We start from the raw sequence: 15,445 nt of genomic DNA on the forward strand, positions 1-15,445 counted from the left end.
TACTGCAGATACACCATGGCGTTGCTTCTCTCTACACTCCCCCCAAATTGCTCCTTCAGTTATACTGGGCCGAGGCTGTTTAGGGCTTTAAAGGTTGGCACCAACTTTGAATTGTGTTCGGAAACGTACTGGGAGCCAATGGAGATCTTTCAGGACTGGTGTTATATGGTCTAGGCAGCCAGTCACCAGTCTAGCTGCCACATTCTGGATTAATTTCCAGTTTCCGAGTCACCTTCAAAGGTAGCCCCACATAGAGCGCATTGCAGTAGTCCAAGCAGGAGATAACTAGAGCATGCACCACTCTGGCGAGACAGTCCGCAGGCAGGTAGGGTCTCAGCCTGCGTACCAGATGGAGCTGGTAGACAGCTGCCCTGGACACAGAATTGACCTGCGCCTCCATGGACAGCTGTGAGTCCAAAATGACTCCCAGGCTGCGCACCTGGTCCTTCAGGGACACAGTCACCCAATTCAGGATCAGGGAGTCCTCCACACCCACCCGCCCCCTGTCCCCCAAGAACAGCACTTCTGTCTTGTCAGGATTCAACCTCAATCCGTCAGCTGCCATCCATCCTCCAACTGCCTCCTCTCCAAAGGCTCAGTTTGAAACAAGCCTAATTCAGACAAGTGAATTGATTCCAGGCACATGCATGTGGAAAGGGTTCTATCTCTATAGCAGGAAATCAGGAAATGGGTTGTTGTTTTCTGGGTGTGTTGTTGCTTAGTCCTGTCAGGTACATTTTTAAGTTGCCAGTTGGCTGTGTACCGCCAGATTCCGTTCTGTATGTTGGCTTAACAAATTGTACTCTCTGTGTCCTGTTTCTTCTCCCCACACAGCTTATTGAGGATTTGCGGAAGGAGCTGGAACATTTACAGTTGTATAAGCTAGAATGTGAGCGGCCTGGTCGAGGGAGAAGCTCTTCCTCCAGCTTGAGCGAATTCAATGCGAAGACGAGAGAGGTGGAAATGGAACATGAAATTAAAAGGCTAAAACAGGTGAGGTGTCCTTGGGGCTGGAGTGAGGGAGAGTTAGAAACCTCCATCCCTCTTTCAGGAGGAGCAGAAGAAAGCAACGTTTTCATTGTTGCAATGCGGAAATATCCACAATGGTATGCTGACTGATGTTTTCATATTCAGCCTGATGCGAAATTTACTTCCTTTCTCCTCTCCTTCCTCTCTTGATAGGAGAATCAGAAGCTTCGTGACCAGAACGATGACCTTAACGGGCAGATTCTTAGTCTTAGTCTTTACGAAGCCAAGAACCTTTTTGCGACACAAACAAAAGCCCAGTCATTGGCCGCTGAAATTGATTCTGCCTCCAGAGATGAGGTAAAGTGTGAAAAAGAAATAGTTTGCAGCTGATTAAGTGAGTGCGCTGGCAGAGCATGTGTGTGCACATCTACACACACACCACACACACATCTGTCTAATAATAATAATAATAGTTTATTTATACTCTGCCCATCTGGCTGGGTTTCCCCAGCCACTCTGGGTGGCTCCCAACAGAATATTAAAAACACGACAAAACATCAAACATTCAAAACTTCCCAAAACAGGGCTGCCTTCATATGTAAAGTCAGATACTGTAGTTGTTTATTTCTTTGACATCTGATGGGAGGGCATTCCACAGAGCAGGCGCCACTACCGAGAAGGCCCTCTGCCTGGTTCCCTGTCATCTCACTTCTCATGGGGAGGGAACCGTCAGAAGCCCTCGGAGCTGGACCTCAATGTCCGGGCTGAGCGATATTAGTGGTAAGATTGCAAAATCTTGAGCAGACAAGATACCGATAGAATTTTGAAACCAGTTTTCTAAGCACTGCCCAGATTTCTGTGGGAGGCTTGCTTTGAAACATTGGTTGGTGTAATAAAAAAACTAAAAAAACAGGGCCTCCTTATCATGAAAGGTGGGCAGAATTATTCCAAAGCTGTTCACCTAAGTCAGGGGTCTGCAACCTTTAAGACAAAAAGAGCCACTTGGACCCGTTTCCGAAGGAAAAAAACCCTTGGAGCCGCAAAACCATTGCGACATTTAAAGCATGCGCGCCGCTGCCCTCCGATCTGACAGCGGGTGGGAAGGTGACATCGAGACGGTGCGTGACTAACGCACGCACTGCCCCCATGCGACGTCACAGCCAGTACAGCGCCCACCACAGTGGGGAGTGTCGGGGCGCACAATGCGCCTCCTCCCCTCACTAGTATCTGCCCCAGAGCCGCGGCAAAGGTGTAAAAGAGCCACATGTGGCTCCGGAGCCGCGGGTTGCAGACCCCTGACCTAAGTTAATAAGTCCTGCCACCTGACCTTACAAATGCACACAAGGGCTGGGACTTGGTGGGAAAAGGTAAAGGAGGGAGATCAGTCTTTAAAGCCACAACAAAGCGGTGATCAAAAGTGGGCATTTATATCCAGCTTAGGGTCCAGGCGGATGATCTTCTGTTTGGCTTGATTAGCACTTGGTCACGCTTATTCCTTTGGCCGATAGATTGGACCAAAGTGTCCTTTATGCAGTCAGCTGGCTGTTGGAGCAGAGCGTTCTTTCTGCTGGAGGACAGGGGAAGGAAGAGCCTTGCAGCTGCCCCTTCTCTAGCCAACAGATGGGGCAGCCTGCTTAGTCTCCCCTTGGTCATGGTATTCTTCCCGGATGGCTGGGGGAGCAGCCTCCTCGTGGCCCCAAGTGCGAAGTGTGCTGCCTTCAGCTCTCAAGTCAACGATGTAGAATAGTTGAGTTGGGTCATCTAGTCCAACCCCCAGCAAAACTGGAATCCTACCTGCAGCCACCCCTGGGTGGATTCGAACCACCAACCTTCTGGTTAACAGCCAGACACACTGACCCATTTGAATACAGAGTTAGCAGCAACTGACACCAGCGCTGCACAGCCTTTTGCTTGATTCCTTATGGTCCATTGGTACAGATTACCGGTAAATTTATAAAGCAAGAATGCACAATCAATGAGTTTTTGACGAGTCAGAGCAAACTATAATTAGCAACAGTAATAGTATTAATACCTGCCCCAGCAGCCCTTGCAAGAATTCCTGGCAACCAGCAGGCATCAATTGGTCTGCTAGGAAATAACCGTGATGGACCATGATCTGTCTTCTCCTTTGCTATATAGAGCAACTGTATTAATATTTCTGTACCATGAGGAACCTTTGCTAAACTAAGCTTTGACATCTAAGAGAAACTGAAATATCTGTAAAGATAAATAAAAAGCTTTTTTAAAAAAAAAATTAAAAAACTTTTTCCAGTTGTATTTTATTCAAGTGAGAATATGATTTGACATTTAGGGAGTTATGGTAAAGGAGCTTTTGCAAGGGGACAGGGATCAAAAGCTGAAGATTCGTGAGATTTCTAAGGCTTATGAACTCCCAGAGTCTCTAAAGGTAAAGTGCAATAGATGATACAGACATGCTGTAGCTGTAGCAAACAAATAGTGTGCTGAAAATAAGAAAATCAAGATAGAATTTTCTTTCCTGTGTATTGCAGTGTCTTCAAACTTTATTTATGTGGTGGGACTCGGGTGGCGCTGTGGTCTAAACCACTGAGCCTCTTGGGCTTGCCGATCAGAAGGTCGGTGGTTCAAAACCCCACGATGGAGTGAGTTCCCATTGCTCTCTCCCAGCTCCTGCGAACCTAGTAGTTCAAAAGCACACCAGTGCAAGTAGATAAATAGGTACCGCTGTGGTGGGAAGGTAAACGGCGTTTCTGTGCGCTGTGGTTTCCGTCACGGTGTCCTTTTGTGCCAGAAGTGGTTTAGTCATGCTGGCCACATGACCCAGAAAGCTGTCTGTAAACAAACGCCGGCTCCCTCAGCCTGAAAGCAAGATGAACGCCGCAACCCCATAGTCGCCTTTGATTGGACTTAATATGGTTGTTCTTGTCTGTCTGCTGCCTGTGTTAAAGTATCCAAACAGGTAGTTAACTTCATGTCCTTCTTCATACGATACACATGGTTAAACCAGGGAATCAACTTCCCAAAGATGTAGTGTTCTCTTAGAATGGCAATGGTACCCACCTGAGAGGCGCCGGAACTGAGTTCTGGAGAGTTCCGGCTGGAAAAAAGCCCTGGCACTTTCCCTCATCCTCCCACCCTTCAAAAAACAACAAAAATGTTCCGGGTTGAGGAGGGAGAGGGGGAAGTGCTTCACCCTTTAGGGCTTGGATGCTTTGGGAAAGAGGACAGAGCTGGCTTTTGACTAGCCGGTATTAAGTTTCCGTTCATGCCCACCACCCCTCAAAACTTTTGTGCCTTTCTGCTACTTTGTGGTCTCCCTTTCTCTGCAAATGCGCAGCAAGAAAGAGAGGAACCTGTGGCAGAGCTAGGTAAGGGTTGGTTTGGTTCAGTTCTCATTGGGGGGCAAATACATGGGGGAAATAAGAGTTGGGTTTGGAAATATGAGCCTCAAATGCCTTTTTAACCACCTGACCTGTTTGATTCACTGATAGGTGGGGGTGGGGTGGAGGGGAGAGACCAGGAAATCTCCACACCATCCTCTCCCCTGCCTGGTCCATAAGACACACCTAGTTTTTAGAAGCAGAATGCAAGGGGGAAAAAATATTTAAAAGGAGCGCTGAGCAGAGCTTGTATGCATCCCAGGCTCTGCTCAGCGCTCCCTTTCACGAGCCACGTGGAGCGTGTGTGCAGCGCTTGCGGGCTTTTCCCCAAGGAGGGAAGAGCCACACACATGCTCCGTGCGACCCTTGGGGGCTTTTCCAGGAGGTAGGGGAAGGGGCAGAGGGGCTAAGCCAGAATCTAGAACAGCAAGAGGGAGCGCTGCGCAGCGATCCCTCTCACTGTTCTGGCTTCTGGGATAGCTGCGCATCCTGCATTCGCTCCATAAGACGCACACGCATTCCCCCTTACTTTTTAGGAGGGAAAAGGTGTGTCTTATAGAGTGAAAAATATGGTAATCTCCATTAAAATAAGCTGGAGGCCAAAGTGTGCCTGATCGCTCAGTAGCTTGGGGTCTTTATGTCATGTCGCAATGGAGGTTTTTGACGTAGTCCTTCCTCGTTTCAGCTCATGGAAGCCCTCAAAGAACAGGAAGAGATCAACTACAGACTGCGCCAATACATGGACAAGATAATCCTCGCCATTTTAGACCACAACCCATCCATCCTGGAAATAAAAAACTGAAGACTTGGAACAAGGAAGGAGAAGCAAGTAGAGCCTTGCATCTGATGGGATGCTGTTGGATCCAAATATCACTCTGCTACTGTAAATGAACCTATATATATATATACATATACATATATACACACACACATATACTATATATATATATATATATATATATATATATATATTCTCTCTCGTGTGGATGCACAGGACGTGTTTATATGAGGTTTGGTACACCTTGTCTGTGAATCATAATTTGGCTCGGTCCATTTTTCCCCACGCACTTTCACTACTACTTGGGGGTGGAGAGGGGGAGAAGAGACTGTTACGGGATTGTAACGAAATAACCACGTACGTAACTGGATTTGCACTGTTTTTAGATACTGGACACACACACACAAAAATGACACTACCTCTAGATGCAAGGAGAAAAAGACAATGTGAGCATATCTAGTGCCAATCTTCCCTACCCCAAACAACACGCAGTTCCATGTCTTATCAGTTTTCACCCCTTCCTCTTGCCGGAAATGTGTAGCAGGTCCAGGTTCGATTCACAAGCACTGATTGTTTCCCCTTTTTGCCCGCGTTGTGCTACTTAAGCTACAGGAAGGTCAGTGCTGCCAAAAAAGAATGTATGTATGATACAGAAGGGGAAAGAGTATAGAATTTTTATTTTTTAAACACACACACGCATTTGCCTCCTCTCTAGAAAAAAAAACACTTTAAAAATGCTCAATGTACATGGTTATGAATCCTCTAGGGCAGCTGATAGTATTACGCAGAACCATGTGTCCAAGCATGTAATAGGGCTGGGGTTTTGCCAATGTTGTTCTGAGCTTCACACCTGCAAAGCTGTTTTCAGAATTTTTATTTCTTTTTGCATCGAGATTTTCACTGGGCTGCATCAAAGGCTGCTACTGGAGATTAGACTGTTTGCTGCACCAGGCAACAAATGCAAGCTGACTTTGGTCACATGAAACTCACTGTGCTTTCCTGGCCTTAGCAGCCGCTGTATTAAAATGTGGGCTTGGCCACCCACTGAAGGCTAGTAAGTTTTCCCAGGTTGGGGTGAGGCTGCGTGCTTTGCAAACAGAAATCAACCAACAGGAGATTTTGTTGCTACTGCTGCTTTAGATCTGGGCAAACCTTCCCCTGCTGATTTGTGCCTATTTACAAAGCCATTCAAGGCGCAAATTAATTTAAGGAATGGGGGCGAACCTACAGCTGCTTCATTTAACAGGCATCCAAAGCCTTGCAGAAAGACCTGTGACTGCAGTGAACCATGTGCTTCATTGAAGAACAAAGTTGTTTTTTTAATTCTCTGAAACATCAGAAACATCGCTTCTTTAGACACAACATTTATCCAGCTTGATGGCTCTTGAGCTCAGCTTTTTCGTGAGTCACCAGATACGCAGACACTTGTGCTATTGATTCTGGGTGTGATCACTCTGGGAAAATCAGGATTGATCACCTACACCTTCATTGTGTGCTACCTAAAAGCATTCTCAAGCTCATTCTGGCTTTTCCTTTTCTTTTTTTCCACTATTTAATCTGGGGTAGGGAACCTGGCGCCCTCCAGTTGTCATTGGATTCCATCTCCCGTCAGCCACAGCCAGCATGGCCAATGGTGAGTGACAATGAGAGGTAGAGTGCAGCAACATCTGGAGGTTCTCCACCCCTAATTTAAAACCACGGCTTTGCAGCGTGGTCATCCATTCCCCCCCCCCATTCTATATCCAAAGTAAACCCATACAAATGTTACCTTCGGGATGTGGGGAAAATTGGTAGCGAAATAACACCATGTTCCCAGACCATGGGGGCTATCATTTTTGGCTTGTCCAACTCAAAAGATGCCTTGTGACAGCTGCTTCACAGATAACACATTAGCTGCATGGACGCAGCATGTCTGTTGTTGAATTTGATAATCAGGCACACACATGTATTAGAGGGGTGGGGTTTGAACTCAATCACATGGGTTTCCTGCAATTTCCTACTCAATAGTGGTTTACATGCAGAAAATACAGAGTGTGTAAAAACATCTGCAAGACTTGGGTGATGCTTGTATCTGTTAGCACCTGTTGCGTGTTCATTCCCTAACTGATCACAGCCTTCAGTTCCAAGTCAAAAAATAAGACTTGGTGGCGGTGTTTTGTTTTTGTTTTGTTTTAAAAAGGGAAGTTGGGTGTGTAGACTTCTAGGGTCTGTAGCTACCAAAAATAAACTGGAAGACAGAATCTCTTGCGTATTAATCATTTTAAAAACCACTGATCTATATCTAGCAAAAGTGTTTTGCAATAAAACACTCTCAACCCCTCCGCCCCTCACTTTGATTTCTAGATATAAAATGGTTCTGTGGAAATCATGATCAAAATTCTTCTGTGGTCTCACATTTCATGTCCAAACAAGCATTAGCTTTTTGGGCAACCATACATTTGGCAAACAATGGTATATCTTCTTTTCTTTTGAGAAAGAGATGGGAATGCAATTCATAAACAGAATAGGGGGTGAGCTATCTGAGAGTTAGGAGTCTGCATGCGTTTGACATGCCCATGGCGTTTATTTTACTCTTGTGAAATCGTACGTCTCTCCCTACACCTTGTGAAGCAGCCTTCTTCCTACATTTGATGTCCTCCCAGATGTTTTGAACTACACCTCTCATCATCCCTGACTGCTGGCTATGCTGGCTAAAGATGATGGGAACTGGAGGCAAACAACATTTTGGAGGGTTGGGGAAGGCAGCTGAAGAGAAAGGCTTGGAAATGTGTTGACTGCGTCTGTAGAAGATTCATGATCCAAATAACGCATTGAGGTAACTGACACACCTCAAAGAGTAGGGTGGTATTTTGGTATTTTGGAAAACTCCCTCGCCTCTTTCCACTGCTACCAATGATCTTCCCTATAGGTTCATTGCATCTGAGACCTGGGTGTGCCCTAGAGTACAATGGTACCTCGGGTTACATATGCTTCAGGTTACATACGCTTCAGGTTACAGACTCTGCTAACCCAGAAATAGTGCTTCAGGTTAAGAACTTTGCTTCAGGATGAGAACAGAAATTGTGCAGCGGCGGCGCAGCAGCAGCAGGACGCCCCATTAGCTTCAGGTTAAGAACAGTTTCAGGTTAAGAACGGACCTCCGGAACGAATTAAGTACGTAACCCGAGGTACCACTGTAATCTCTTTTTTTCTGACGGATTTTATTACAACTACACCCCAGAGCTGTTTAGTATCAAATCTCCTTGATATCAAGCAAATCTTGCCAAACATCCGGGACAAATTCAGCCAGAGTAGTGATACGAAGTAATCTAGAAAACAAACCAGGTTGTCTCCTTTGAAAATATGCCTCTATATTATTATTCGTCTGGATATATCTCAAGGAGATTCAGTAGTTTCCTCTGAAATGGGATGACCAATGAAAATTATTCTATATGAAGCATTCACGTATGCTTCTGTAGCTCTTGCCTTTGGGTTGCCTACAGATTTCTCCCACTTGATGTTGTGATCACATACACCAGCTTTTCTCAACCTGTGGGTCCCCAGATGTTGTTGAACTACAACTCCCATCACCCCTAGCTAACAAGGCCAGAGCTCAGGGATGATGGGAGTTGCAGTCCAACAACATCTGGGGACCCACAGGTTGAGAACTGCTGATGTACACCAATAGCAACCTACCTGAGTCCCCATCCTTATGAAGCCAAAACAGCACCATCTAAACACAAGGGGCAGGCTTGAGGGAACCCCAAAGTTTACAGACATTTACAAAGATCTTTAGGAAGCAAACTCTGAGGAGGAATGTCCAGTGCATCTCAAGTGAGGACTGAGCATGCGCAGAGGGTACTGAATGTTGATTTACGGTCAGGGATGAAAATGGGGAGTTTCTTGGGGGAAGGCATGGCTGACTGGAACCTTGAACAGGAGTTCGCCACACAGCAGCTTCCTATTGCATGTTCAACATGTAAGGGATCAGTTGCAGTTGATTGAAGAGATGGGGAGGTGGATGAATGGGATGGGAATCGTGAGAGACCAAGAAGAGTATTAGCAGAATCAAAACAGGAAGCCACCGAAATTATCCATAGCACTGGAAAAAGGAACAGGGTGGGCCACGGTAATATTGGTGACAACAGAGCAAGAAGCTCTTAAAGTCCAGTGGATATTTATGGTGGTTCCCACCGCAGTGAGAGTAATACAGTGGTGCCTCGCAAGACGAAAAGAATCCATTCTGTGATTCTCTTCGTCTAGCGGTTTTTTCGTCTTGCGAAGCAAGCCCATTGACGGATTAGCGGATTAGCGCTATTAGCGGCTTTTAGCGGCTTATCAGTTTATCGGATCAGCTGATAAACGGCTTAGCGGCTTAGAAAAAGGGGGGGAGAAAAAAAAACCAGCAGGAACTCGCAAGACATTTTCGTCTTGCGAAGCAAGCCCATAGGAGATTCGTTTTGCGAAGCACCTCCAAAATGGAAAACTCTTTCGTCTAGCGAGTTTTCCGTCTTGCGAGGCATTCGTCTTGCGGGGCACCACTGTAATAATGGGATGATAATTATGCCAGCTCTTTTTAATTGCATCGCCGGCTGAACTTCTAAGATCACCTCTCCGTTTGGCACGTGTAACTTTTGAAATGCGCTGACGTTTACTTCCGCCATGCCACTGCTGTCTTTTTAGTTGTGGTCATGGCAGAAAGCAAAAAAAAGTTTGCTGAACTACATCTCCCACCCCACCCCTTTGTGGTGTGTATTATGGGGATTTACAACATCATTAGCATCGACTGCAACCACTGTTAATATCCTTTCGAAGGCACAAAAGTAATTAGCCACCGTGTGTGAACAGTGAGAAAAGGGGGTTGTTTTAAGTATCACATAATCTTATGACCATTCACCTTTTTAATACATTGGCATTCAAGGGAAGATAAAAGGAATGGTGGAGTATTGCAGGTGTTTGTTAGTTTGAACGTTACCAAAGCTTTCGCCTTTGCAAGTCATTCATTCTGACAACGCATGCAACATTTCTTCTGAGTGGTTTGATGCTTATTCCCCAACATCGCCAGCGATTGGACTTTGATAGCACAGGGTTGCTGATTTCATTGACATAGCTTTTACAGGATGGAGGTAGAGAGAAACTGAACGTTTGATTCCGTACGGGTTTGAGCAATGGGTCATTTATGCTTTGTTTTCAAAGTTGGAAGAACCAGGCATGTTGAGATTTGTGAGACAAGAGAGGGAGAAGTTGGAAAGACACCGAGAGAAAGTGCTGGTTTTGGCCAGGGCAGAAAGCGATAGGTTGGAAGCTGCTAGATGAATTCTAGCATCGGGAATGCTGCGTTGCTAGAAGTATGTAAACAAGTTTGGATAAGCATGTGTTGGGGGCAGGCTTGGGTTAGAGCAGGGTCTCCAGCTGTTTTTGGACTACAACTCCCATCATCCTTAGCTAGCAGGACCAGTGGTCAGGGATGATGGGAGTTGTAGTCCAAAAGCAGCTGGAGACCCAAGTTTGGGAAACCCTGGGTTAGAGGATACGTGATTCCTAACAAGGTGATGGATGATTACATATTTGGGTCCTCAGCCCAAATACTTTATATTCGAGGCAATCTTTAAATGAAACTTTGTAAGTGATGTGCCAATGCTGTTGTGTTTGTTTATAGCTATTGATGTATATGACGTTGCACAGAAATACGTTTGGGTTTTTTTCAAGTGGCTATCTGAATTTCTTAAACCGACCGTCTTTGTTATATTCTAGTGCCTTTGCCTTAGTGCAGCCGTTTTGAAAGAGTAGATAGAGCAAGGATGGGGCACCTTGGACCTTCCAGATGTTGCTGCATCACCTCTGACCATTCCCTGTGCTACAACATCTGGAAGACCACAGGTTCCACATCCTTGGGGTGGTGACACCTGAAAAAAGAAAGAGAGAATATTCTTGTTTGTGTGGGAGCTTCCCCCCCCCCAAAAAAAGTTTGAGATGTGCTAATGTATGTACAAAACACCTGAAAGGCAAATGTTGATAAATGTGGAGTCCAGGAATCATGAGAAGTAATTGGATAATCTGTTGTAATCTGTTCCAGCCCTTTTACCAAGGGAGAGTAGGGTTGGCCAGTGAGTTTTGTCATTCCCCCACCCGCATAGGATGCCTTAGGCCAGGCATGGCCAAACTTGGCCCTCCAGCTGTTTTGGGACTACAACTCCCATCATCCCTAACTAACAGGACCAGTGGTCAGGGATGATGGGAATTGTAGTCCCAAAACAGCTGGGGGGGCAAGTTTGGCCATGCCTGCCTTAGGCTGTGATCTTACATCTACTTAGCTTAGAGCAGCCTTTCTCAACCCGCGGGTCCCCAGATGTTGTTGAACTACAACTCCCATCACCCCTAGCTAGCAGGGCCAGAGCTCAGGGATGATGGGAGTTGTAGTCCAACAACATCTGGGGACCACAGGTTGAGAACCGCTGGCTTGGAGAAAGCCCCACTGAATTCAGCTGGACTTACTTCTGAGTAGGCATGTATAGGATTGCACTGTTAGGTAGGATTCCAGTTGCTGGCTGAGTGTTAACCCGTCAAGTCCCATTCACTTGGCTGTATGTGTGAATTGGCTCGGATTAAGCCCTTGCATATAACTGCACACGCCCACATCAGCACTGTCCCATCAAAGGAACGGATCTGTCCAAGAGCGTCTGCTGTCAGAGACCTTTTAAGGTACATTGCTTCTATTTTTTTTCTATTTTTTTTTTTAATAGATTTTTTATTAATTTTCCATGAGTAAAAAATAAAACAAAGCAAAAACATAAATAAACACAAAAACGACTTCCCCGTACCACCCCTTTTCTGCATTCTTGTTTCAAGATTTTTCAGCAACCCTTTTGTAATTTACTTATTTCTATTTCATAAATTTAACTTCCATAAGATATTTAAAACAACTGTAGTTCTTTATCTCTTATAACCCTGATCCTCTAATTTTCCAAATTACAGCAGTTTTTAAGGTAAACTTTAAATTTATTCCAGTCTTCATCCACCGCCTCTTTCCCTCGGTCTCGGATTCTGCCAGTCATCTCTGCCAGTCCCATATAAGGTACATTGCTTCTAATCTCAGAGAGGAGAAGCCATAGTTGCCTAGGTCATTTCTCCAATCATTGGCATGAACCAGCTGACCCAAAATGATGGCAAGGGGTTCTCCCTGCCTGGCTTATCAATGTGTGGTGCAATCCATAAACCAGTTTGTAGTGAAGCTGTCAGTATAATCTACTTACAAACCTAAGTATGCAGTCCAGTTGAAAGCCTTGGGTCTCACTACTGGGCCATACCATGACCCAGTTGTGGTCCTGCCATTACTAAAAAATGTTGAGGAGGGAGAAGAACCTGCCCCCACGCAAAAAAATGGAATGACGTTCCATCATATTTCCAGAGCCTTCATGGGCTTGTTTGACTGAATGGGCTTTTTTTTTTTGTACTGGGACCCCTGTTGTGCCAGTACCAGTTATGCATTTCCCCCCAGTGCCATGCAGAATAGATGAGGTATTGATTTGATAAGGAAAGAACTCTAGCAGTTGTCAACAAAAGCAAGCTGTCGCATGATCTAGCGTGTTGAAAGAATTCTGCATTTACTTAACCAATGCAGCTGGCTGAAGCTGTCCTCTTTGCTTTTCTCAGACTCTTAATCCTTGTCTTCATCTCTCCAACCAACCCCAAGTGCCATTGACCTTCAAGGCCTAAGAGCTGGTAAACTGCAAAAAGAATAGCTACACCTGTGAGCAGCAAAACGTTGCCACTGGAATGACAACAGTTTGCAACCCAGCCAGAGTCTCTGCCGGGGGTTTAAGACACATCCATCATATTGGAATTTCCATGGGAGTCCTGTTGTTGACTTGGTATGAATGTTAAGGAGGTCCCAGGGTGGTTAAGGCAAGAATTCTGGATGTAAGTTGGAACTCTGGAATAAAGGGTGTCTAGCGAGTTTTTCCGCATGAATAATATGCAGCTGTTAAGAACCCCAGGAAGCAATATTCATCTCTAGGGCTGCCATACGTCCAAGGGGAATTTCTGAAAGGTGGTGCTGGACTTTGAAAAATTGCGGAGGGTTTTGGCATTTTTGTAGAAAATTTGGGGTCTTTCAGGGTGTCCTGGTTTTTACTTTTGGAAATAACGAAACCCTATTCGTCTCAGACAAGAGATATTCATGTAATGCATTTGTGTGGCCAAACCAGCTCATTGATATTCCTCTGTCTAATGCATTTTGAATGTGTGTGCGTGCATATAAACTACAAATGTCAAAATGTGAATTTTAAGTATGAATGTTGAATTCTAAAATTCAAAATGCGAATTTTATTTTTCAAATATTAATGGGGAAACTTGACAGCCGGAAGCCAACCTTGCACCAGAGTTTTGGGACCTGGGCAGCAAAAGTCAAATTGTAGTAATAAGTATTTAAGTCCAAAGTCCATAGTTCAGCAGTAAGTCTTTATTAGGTCCAGCCGTAATTTTGTAAAGGAGTAGCAAGTTTTTGAGTTCTTCAGAACTTCTCCATCAGGTAAGTGTTCTGGAGAACTTGAAAGTTTGGCGATAATTTGTGCACCATTTTGTTTGGTCCTGATAAAGGTTTACTGCCAACGACAGATTTGCGAGTTTTCAGTTATGGGCCAGCAGAGCTACCCTTTTTGCTTTGGAAGAATTTTAAGGCATATCATTCGCTTGAAAATTGCTGCCCTTCCAGACCAACCGATTTTGGGGAATCCATCAGATTCTGTCACTGTGCAAACTTCTGGTTCTTGTGAAGATGTGAGCGGTGCGGCACGACTTATGCACTGTGGAGAAGGACCATTCATGCAGCCAAGCACTTATACAAAAGCCAAGCCGAAAAGGGAGAATGGGAGGGATGCTGCAACGCCTCCATTCAACCGACTGGACTCATAACCACGCCCATCATCTGTGTAAATCCCTTGGCTTTTATCACTGCTCACTCTTCCTTGTAAAATTAACATTCTGCCCATCCGAACTAGCAAGACAGGGAAAATAGCTTCGACCTGCGCCGACATGCTAGTATGCTACAAGGCAGTACCTACGTTGCACTTCCAGTATGTTTCAGTACAGATAATATACTGAGAATTACTGTAAACTTTTTATTGTGGGAGCCATTAGTTTTGCTTTGTTGCACAGATTGTACTTACGAGTTAAGGGTTGGGGTTTAAAAAGAAAAATTGTTTTGCATGACTATAGTTTTTAGTATTTGTGCCTTTAACTTGCCTGTCATGACTGTGTACAGATACCTTTCCCGTCCCCCCTTTGATCATCTGTTTGCAACGACTTTTATATATTTTGATGGTCTTTTGTTTGTTTCTGCTCATTCTTATTCCTCCTGGCACCTGCCCCCCACCCCCCACAAATCTATTGTAAATGTGTATATATAAAATAGAACTGGATTTGTATTTCACGTGCCTCAATAGGATGTAAAAAAAAAAAAAGGATTCATTTTGTACAGATTTTTCTTTAGCACTAATTCTTGTCCTGAGTATTTAGCAACTTAAAAATAACTAGTTGACTGTCTTATTTCTGAATCGTTGTGTTGAATGGAAGGAGTAATTCTCTCGTCTTTTTGAAAAAGCAGTGTGTGCGTGCCACACAAACACAAACACACACACACATTGTAATCCTTCCTGGTTTGCTGTTATTTATAATGAGTTGCATCTATTTTGTCCATTCTTAGAGTCTGGAACAAATTAAATTGATGGCTTACGCAAACATGCTGTTCATTCGCTTTTAAGAAGGGGTTATCATCTTCCTCCTTTCAAATGAACTGGACACTTCTGCAGAGATGCTTCCTATTCCATGCCGCTTATTCTCAGCCTTATCCTGTTCCACACCCCTGACCTGCAGTATGGGGTTGACAACACTCACCTAGCTTGAAAGAATTGCTAAAAATAATAATATGTGAAGTGCTCCCGAGAGCTTGATGTGTGCTTTGTAGCCTGTCAGCTTCGCCTTTGAGCCAGTGCCAACGACTGGGCTCAACCTCTTCAGCCCCGACTGGGCACTCCCAGAGACCTTCCACTGTGGGGAGCAGGTCTAAGTGTTGTGGACTCACAACTTAGAGCTGTGAGCACCAAACTCAGTTCCAAAAGTCAGCGGAGCACAGCAGAGCATGAACCACACGAACGACAGCTCTGAAGTATAACTTCTTTTATTCTTAACAGCTACTGCATAAATTAAAGACTAATTGGAGACAATGGACTGCATGAGAGCTGCTTGAGCAGTCACCTTATCTATATACAGATACAGTGGTGCCTCGCAAGACGAAAAGAATCCGTTCTGTGATTCTCTTCATCTAGCGGTTTTTTCTTCTTGCGAAGGAAGCCCATTGACA

General features: G+C 44.8%; 1 protein-coding gene and 1 long non-coding RNA gene across 9 annotated transcripts in view; both read left to right on the forward strand.

Moving 5' to 3' along the window:
- Window positions 1–7,346, forward strand: part of RAB11FIP4 (RAB11 family interacting protein 4) — a 219,313-nt gene extending 211,967 nt beyond the window's left edge. For 4 of the 8 annotated variants that reach the window (XM_083490042.1, XM_083490043.1, XM_083490046.1 and 1 more), the window contains 4 exons: window positions 835–993; window positions 1,183–1,326; window positions 3,281–3,376; window positions 5,014–7,346. In XM_083490042.1, the coding sequence (XP_083346168.1) occupies window positions 835–993; window positions 1,183–1,326; window positions 3,281–3,376; window positions 5,014–5,130 (516 nt within the window). In that variant the 3' untranslated portion in view covers window positions 5,131–7,346. The remainder of the gene's footprint in view (window positions 1–834; window positions 994–1,182; window positions 1,327–3,280; window positions 3,377–5,013) is intronic. The other 4 variants (XM_083490044.1, XM_083490047.1, XR_014522597.1 and 1 more) reach the window with 3 other exon arrangements.
- A 2,289-nt stretch (window positions 7,347–9,635) lies between these two features.
- On the forward strand, window positions 9,636–14,823 carry LOC310700655. Its single transcript, XR_014522667.1, has 2 exons — window positions 9,636–11,787; window positions 12,161–14,823. It is a non-coding gene; the product is annotated as an uncharacterized lncRNA (long non-coding RNA).
- The last annotated feature ends 622 nt before the right edge of the window (window positions 14,824–15,445 follow it).

This window comes from Podarcis liolepis, assembly GCF_965112155.1.
Source record: "Podarcis liolepis genome assembly, chromosome: 2".
NCBI lineage: Eukaryota > Metazoa > Chordata > Lepidosauria > Squamata > Lacertidae > Podarcis > Podarcis liolepis.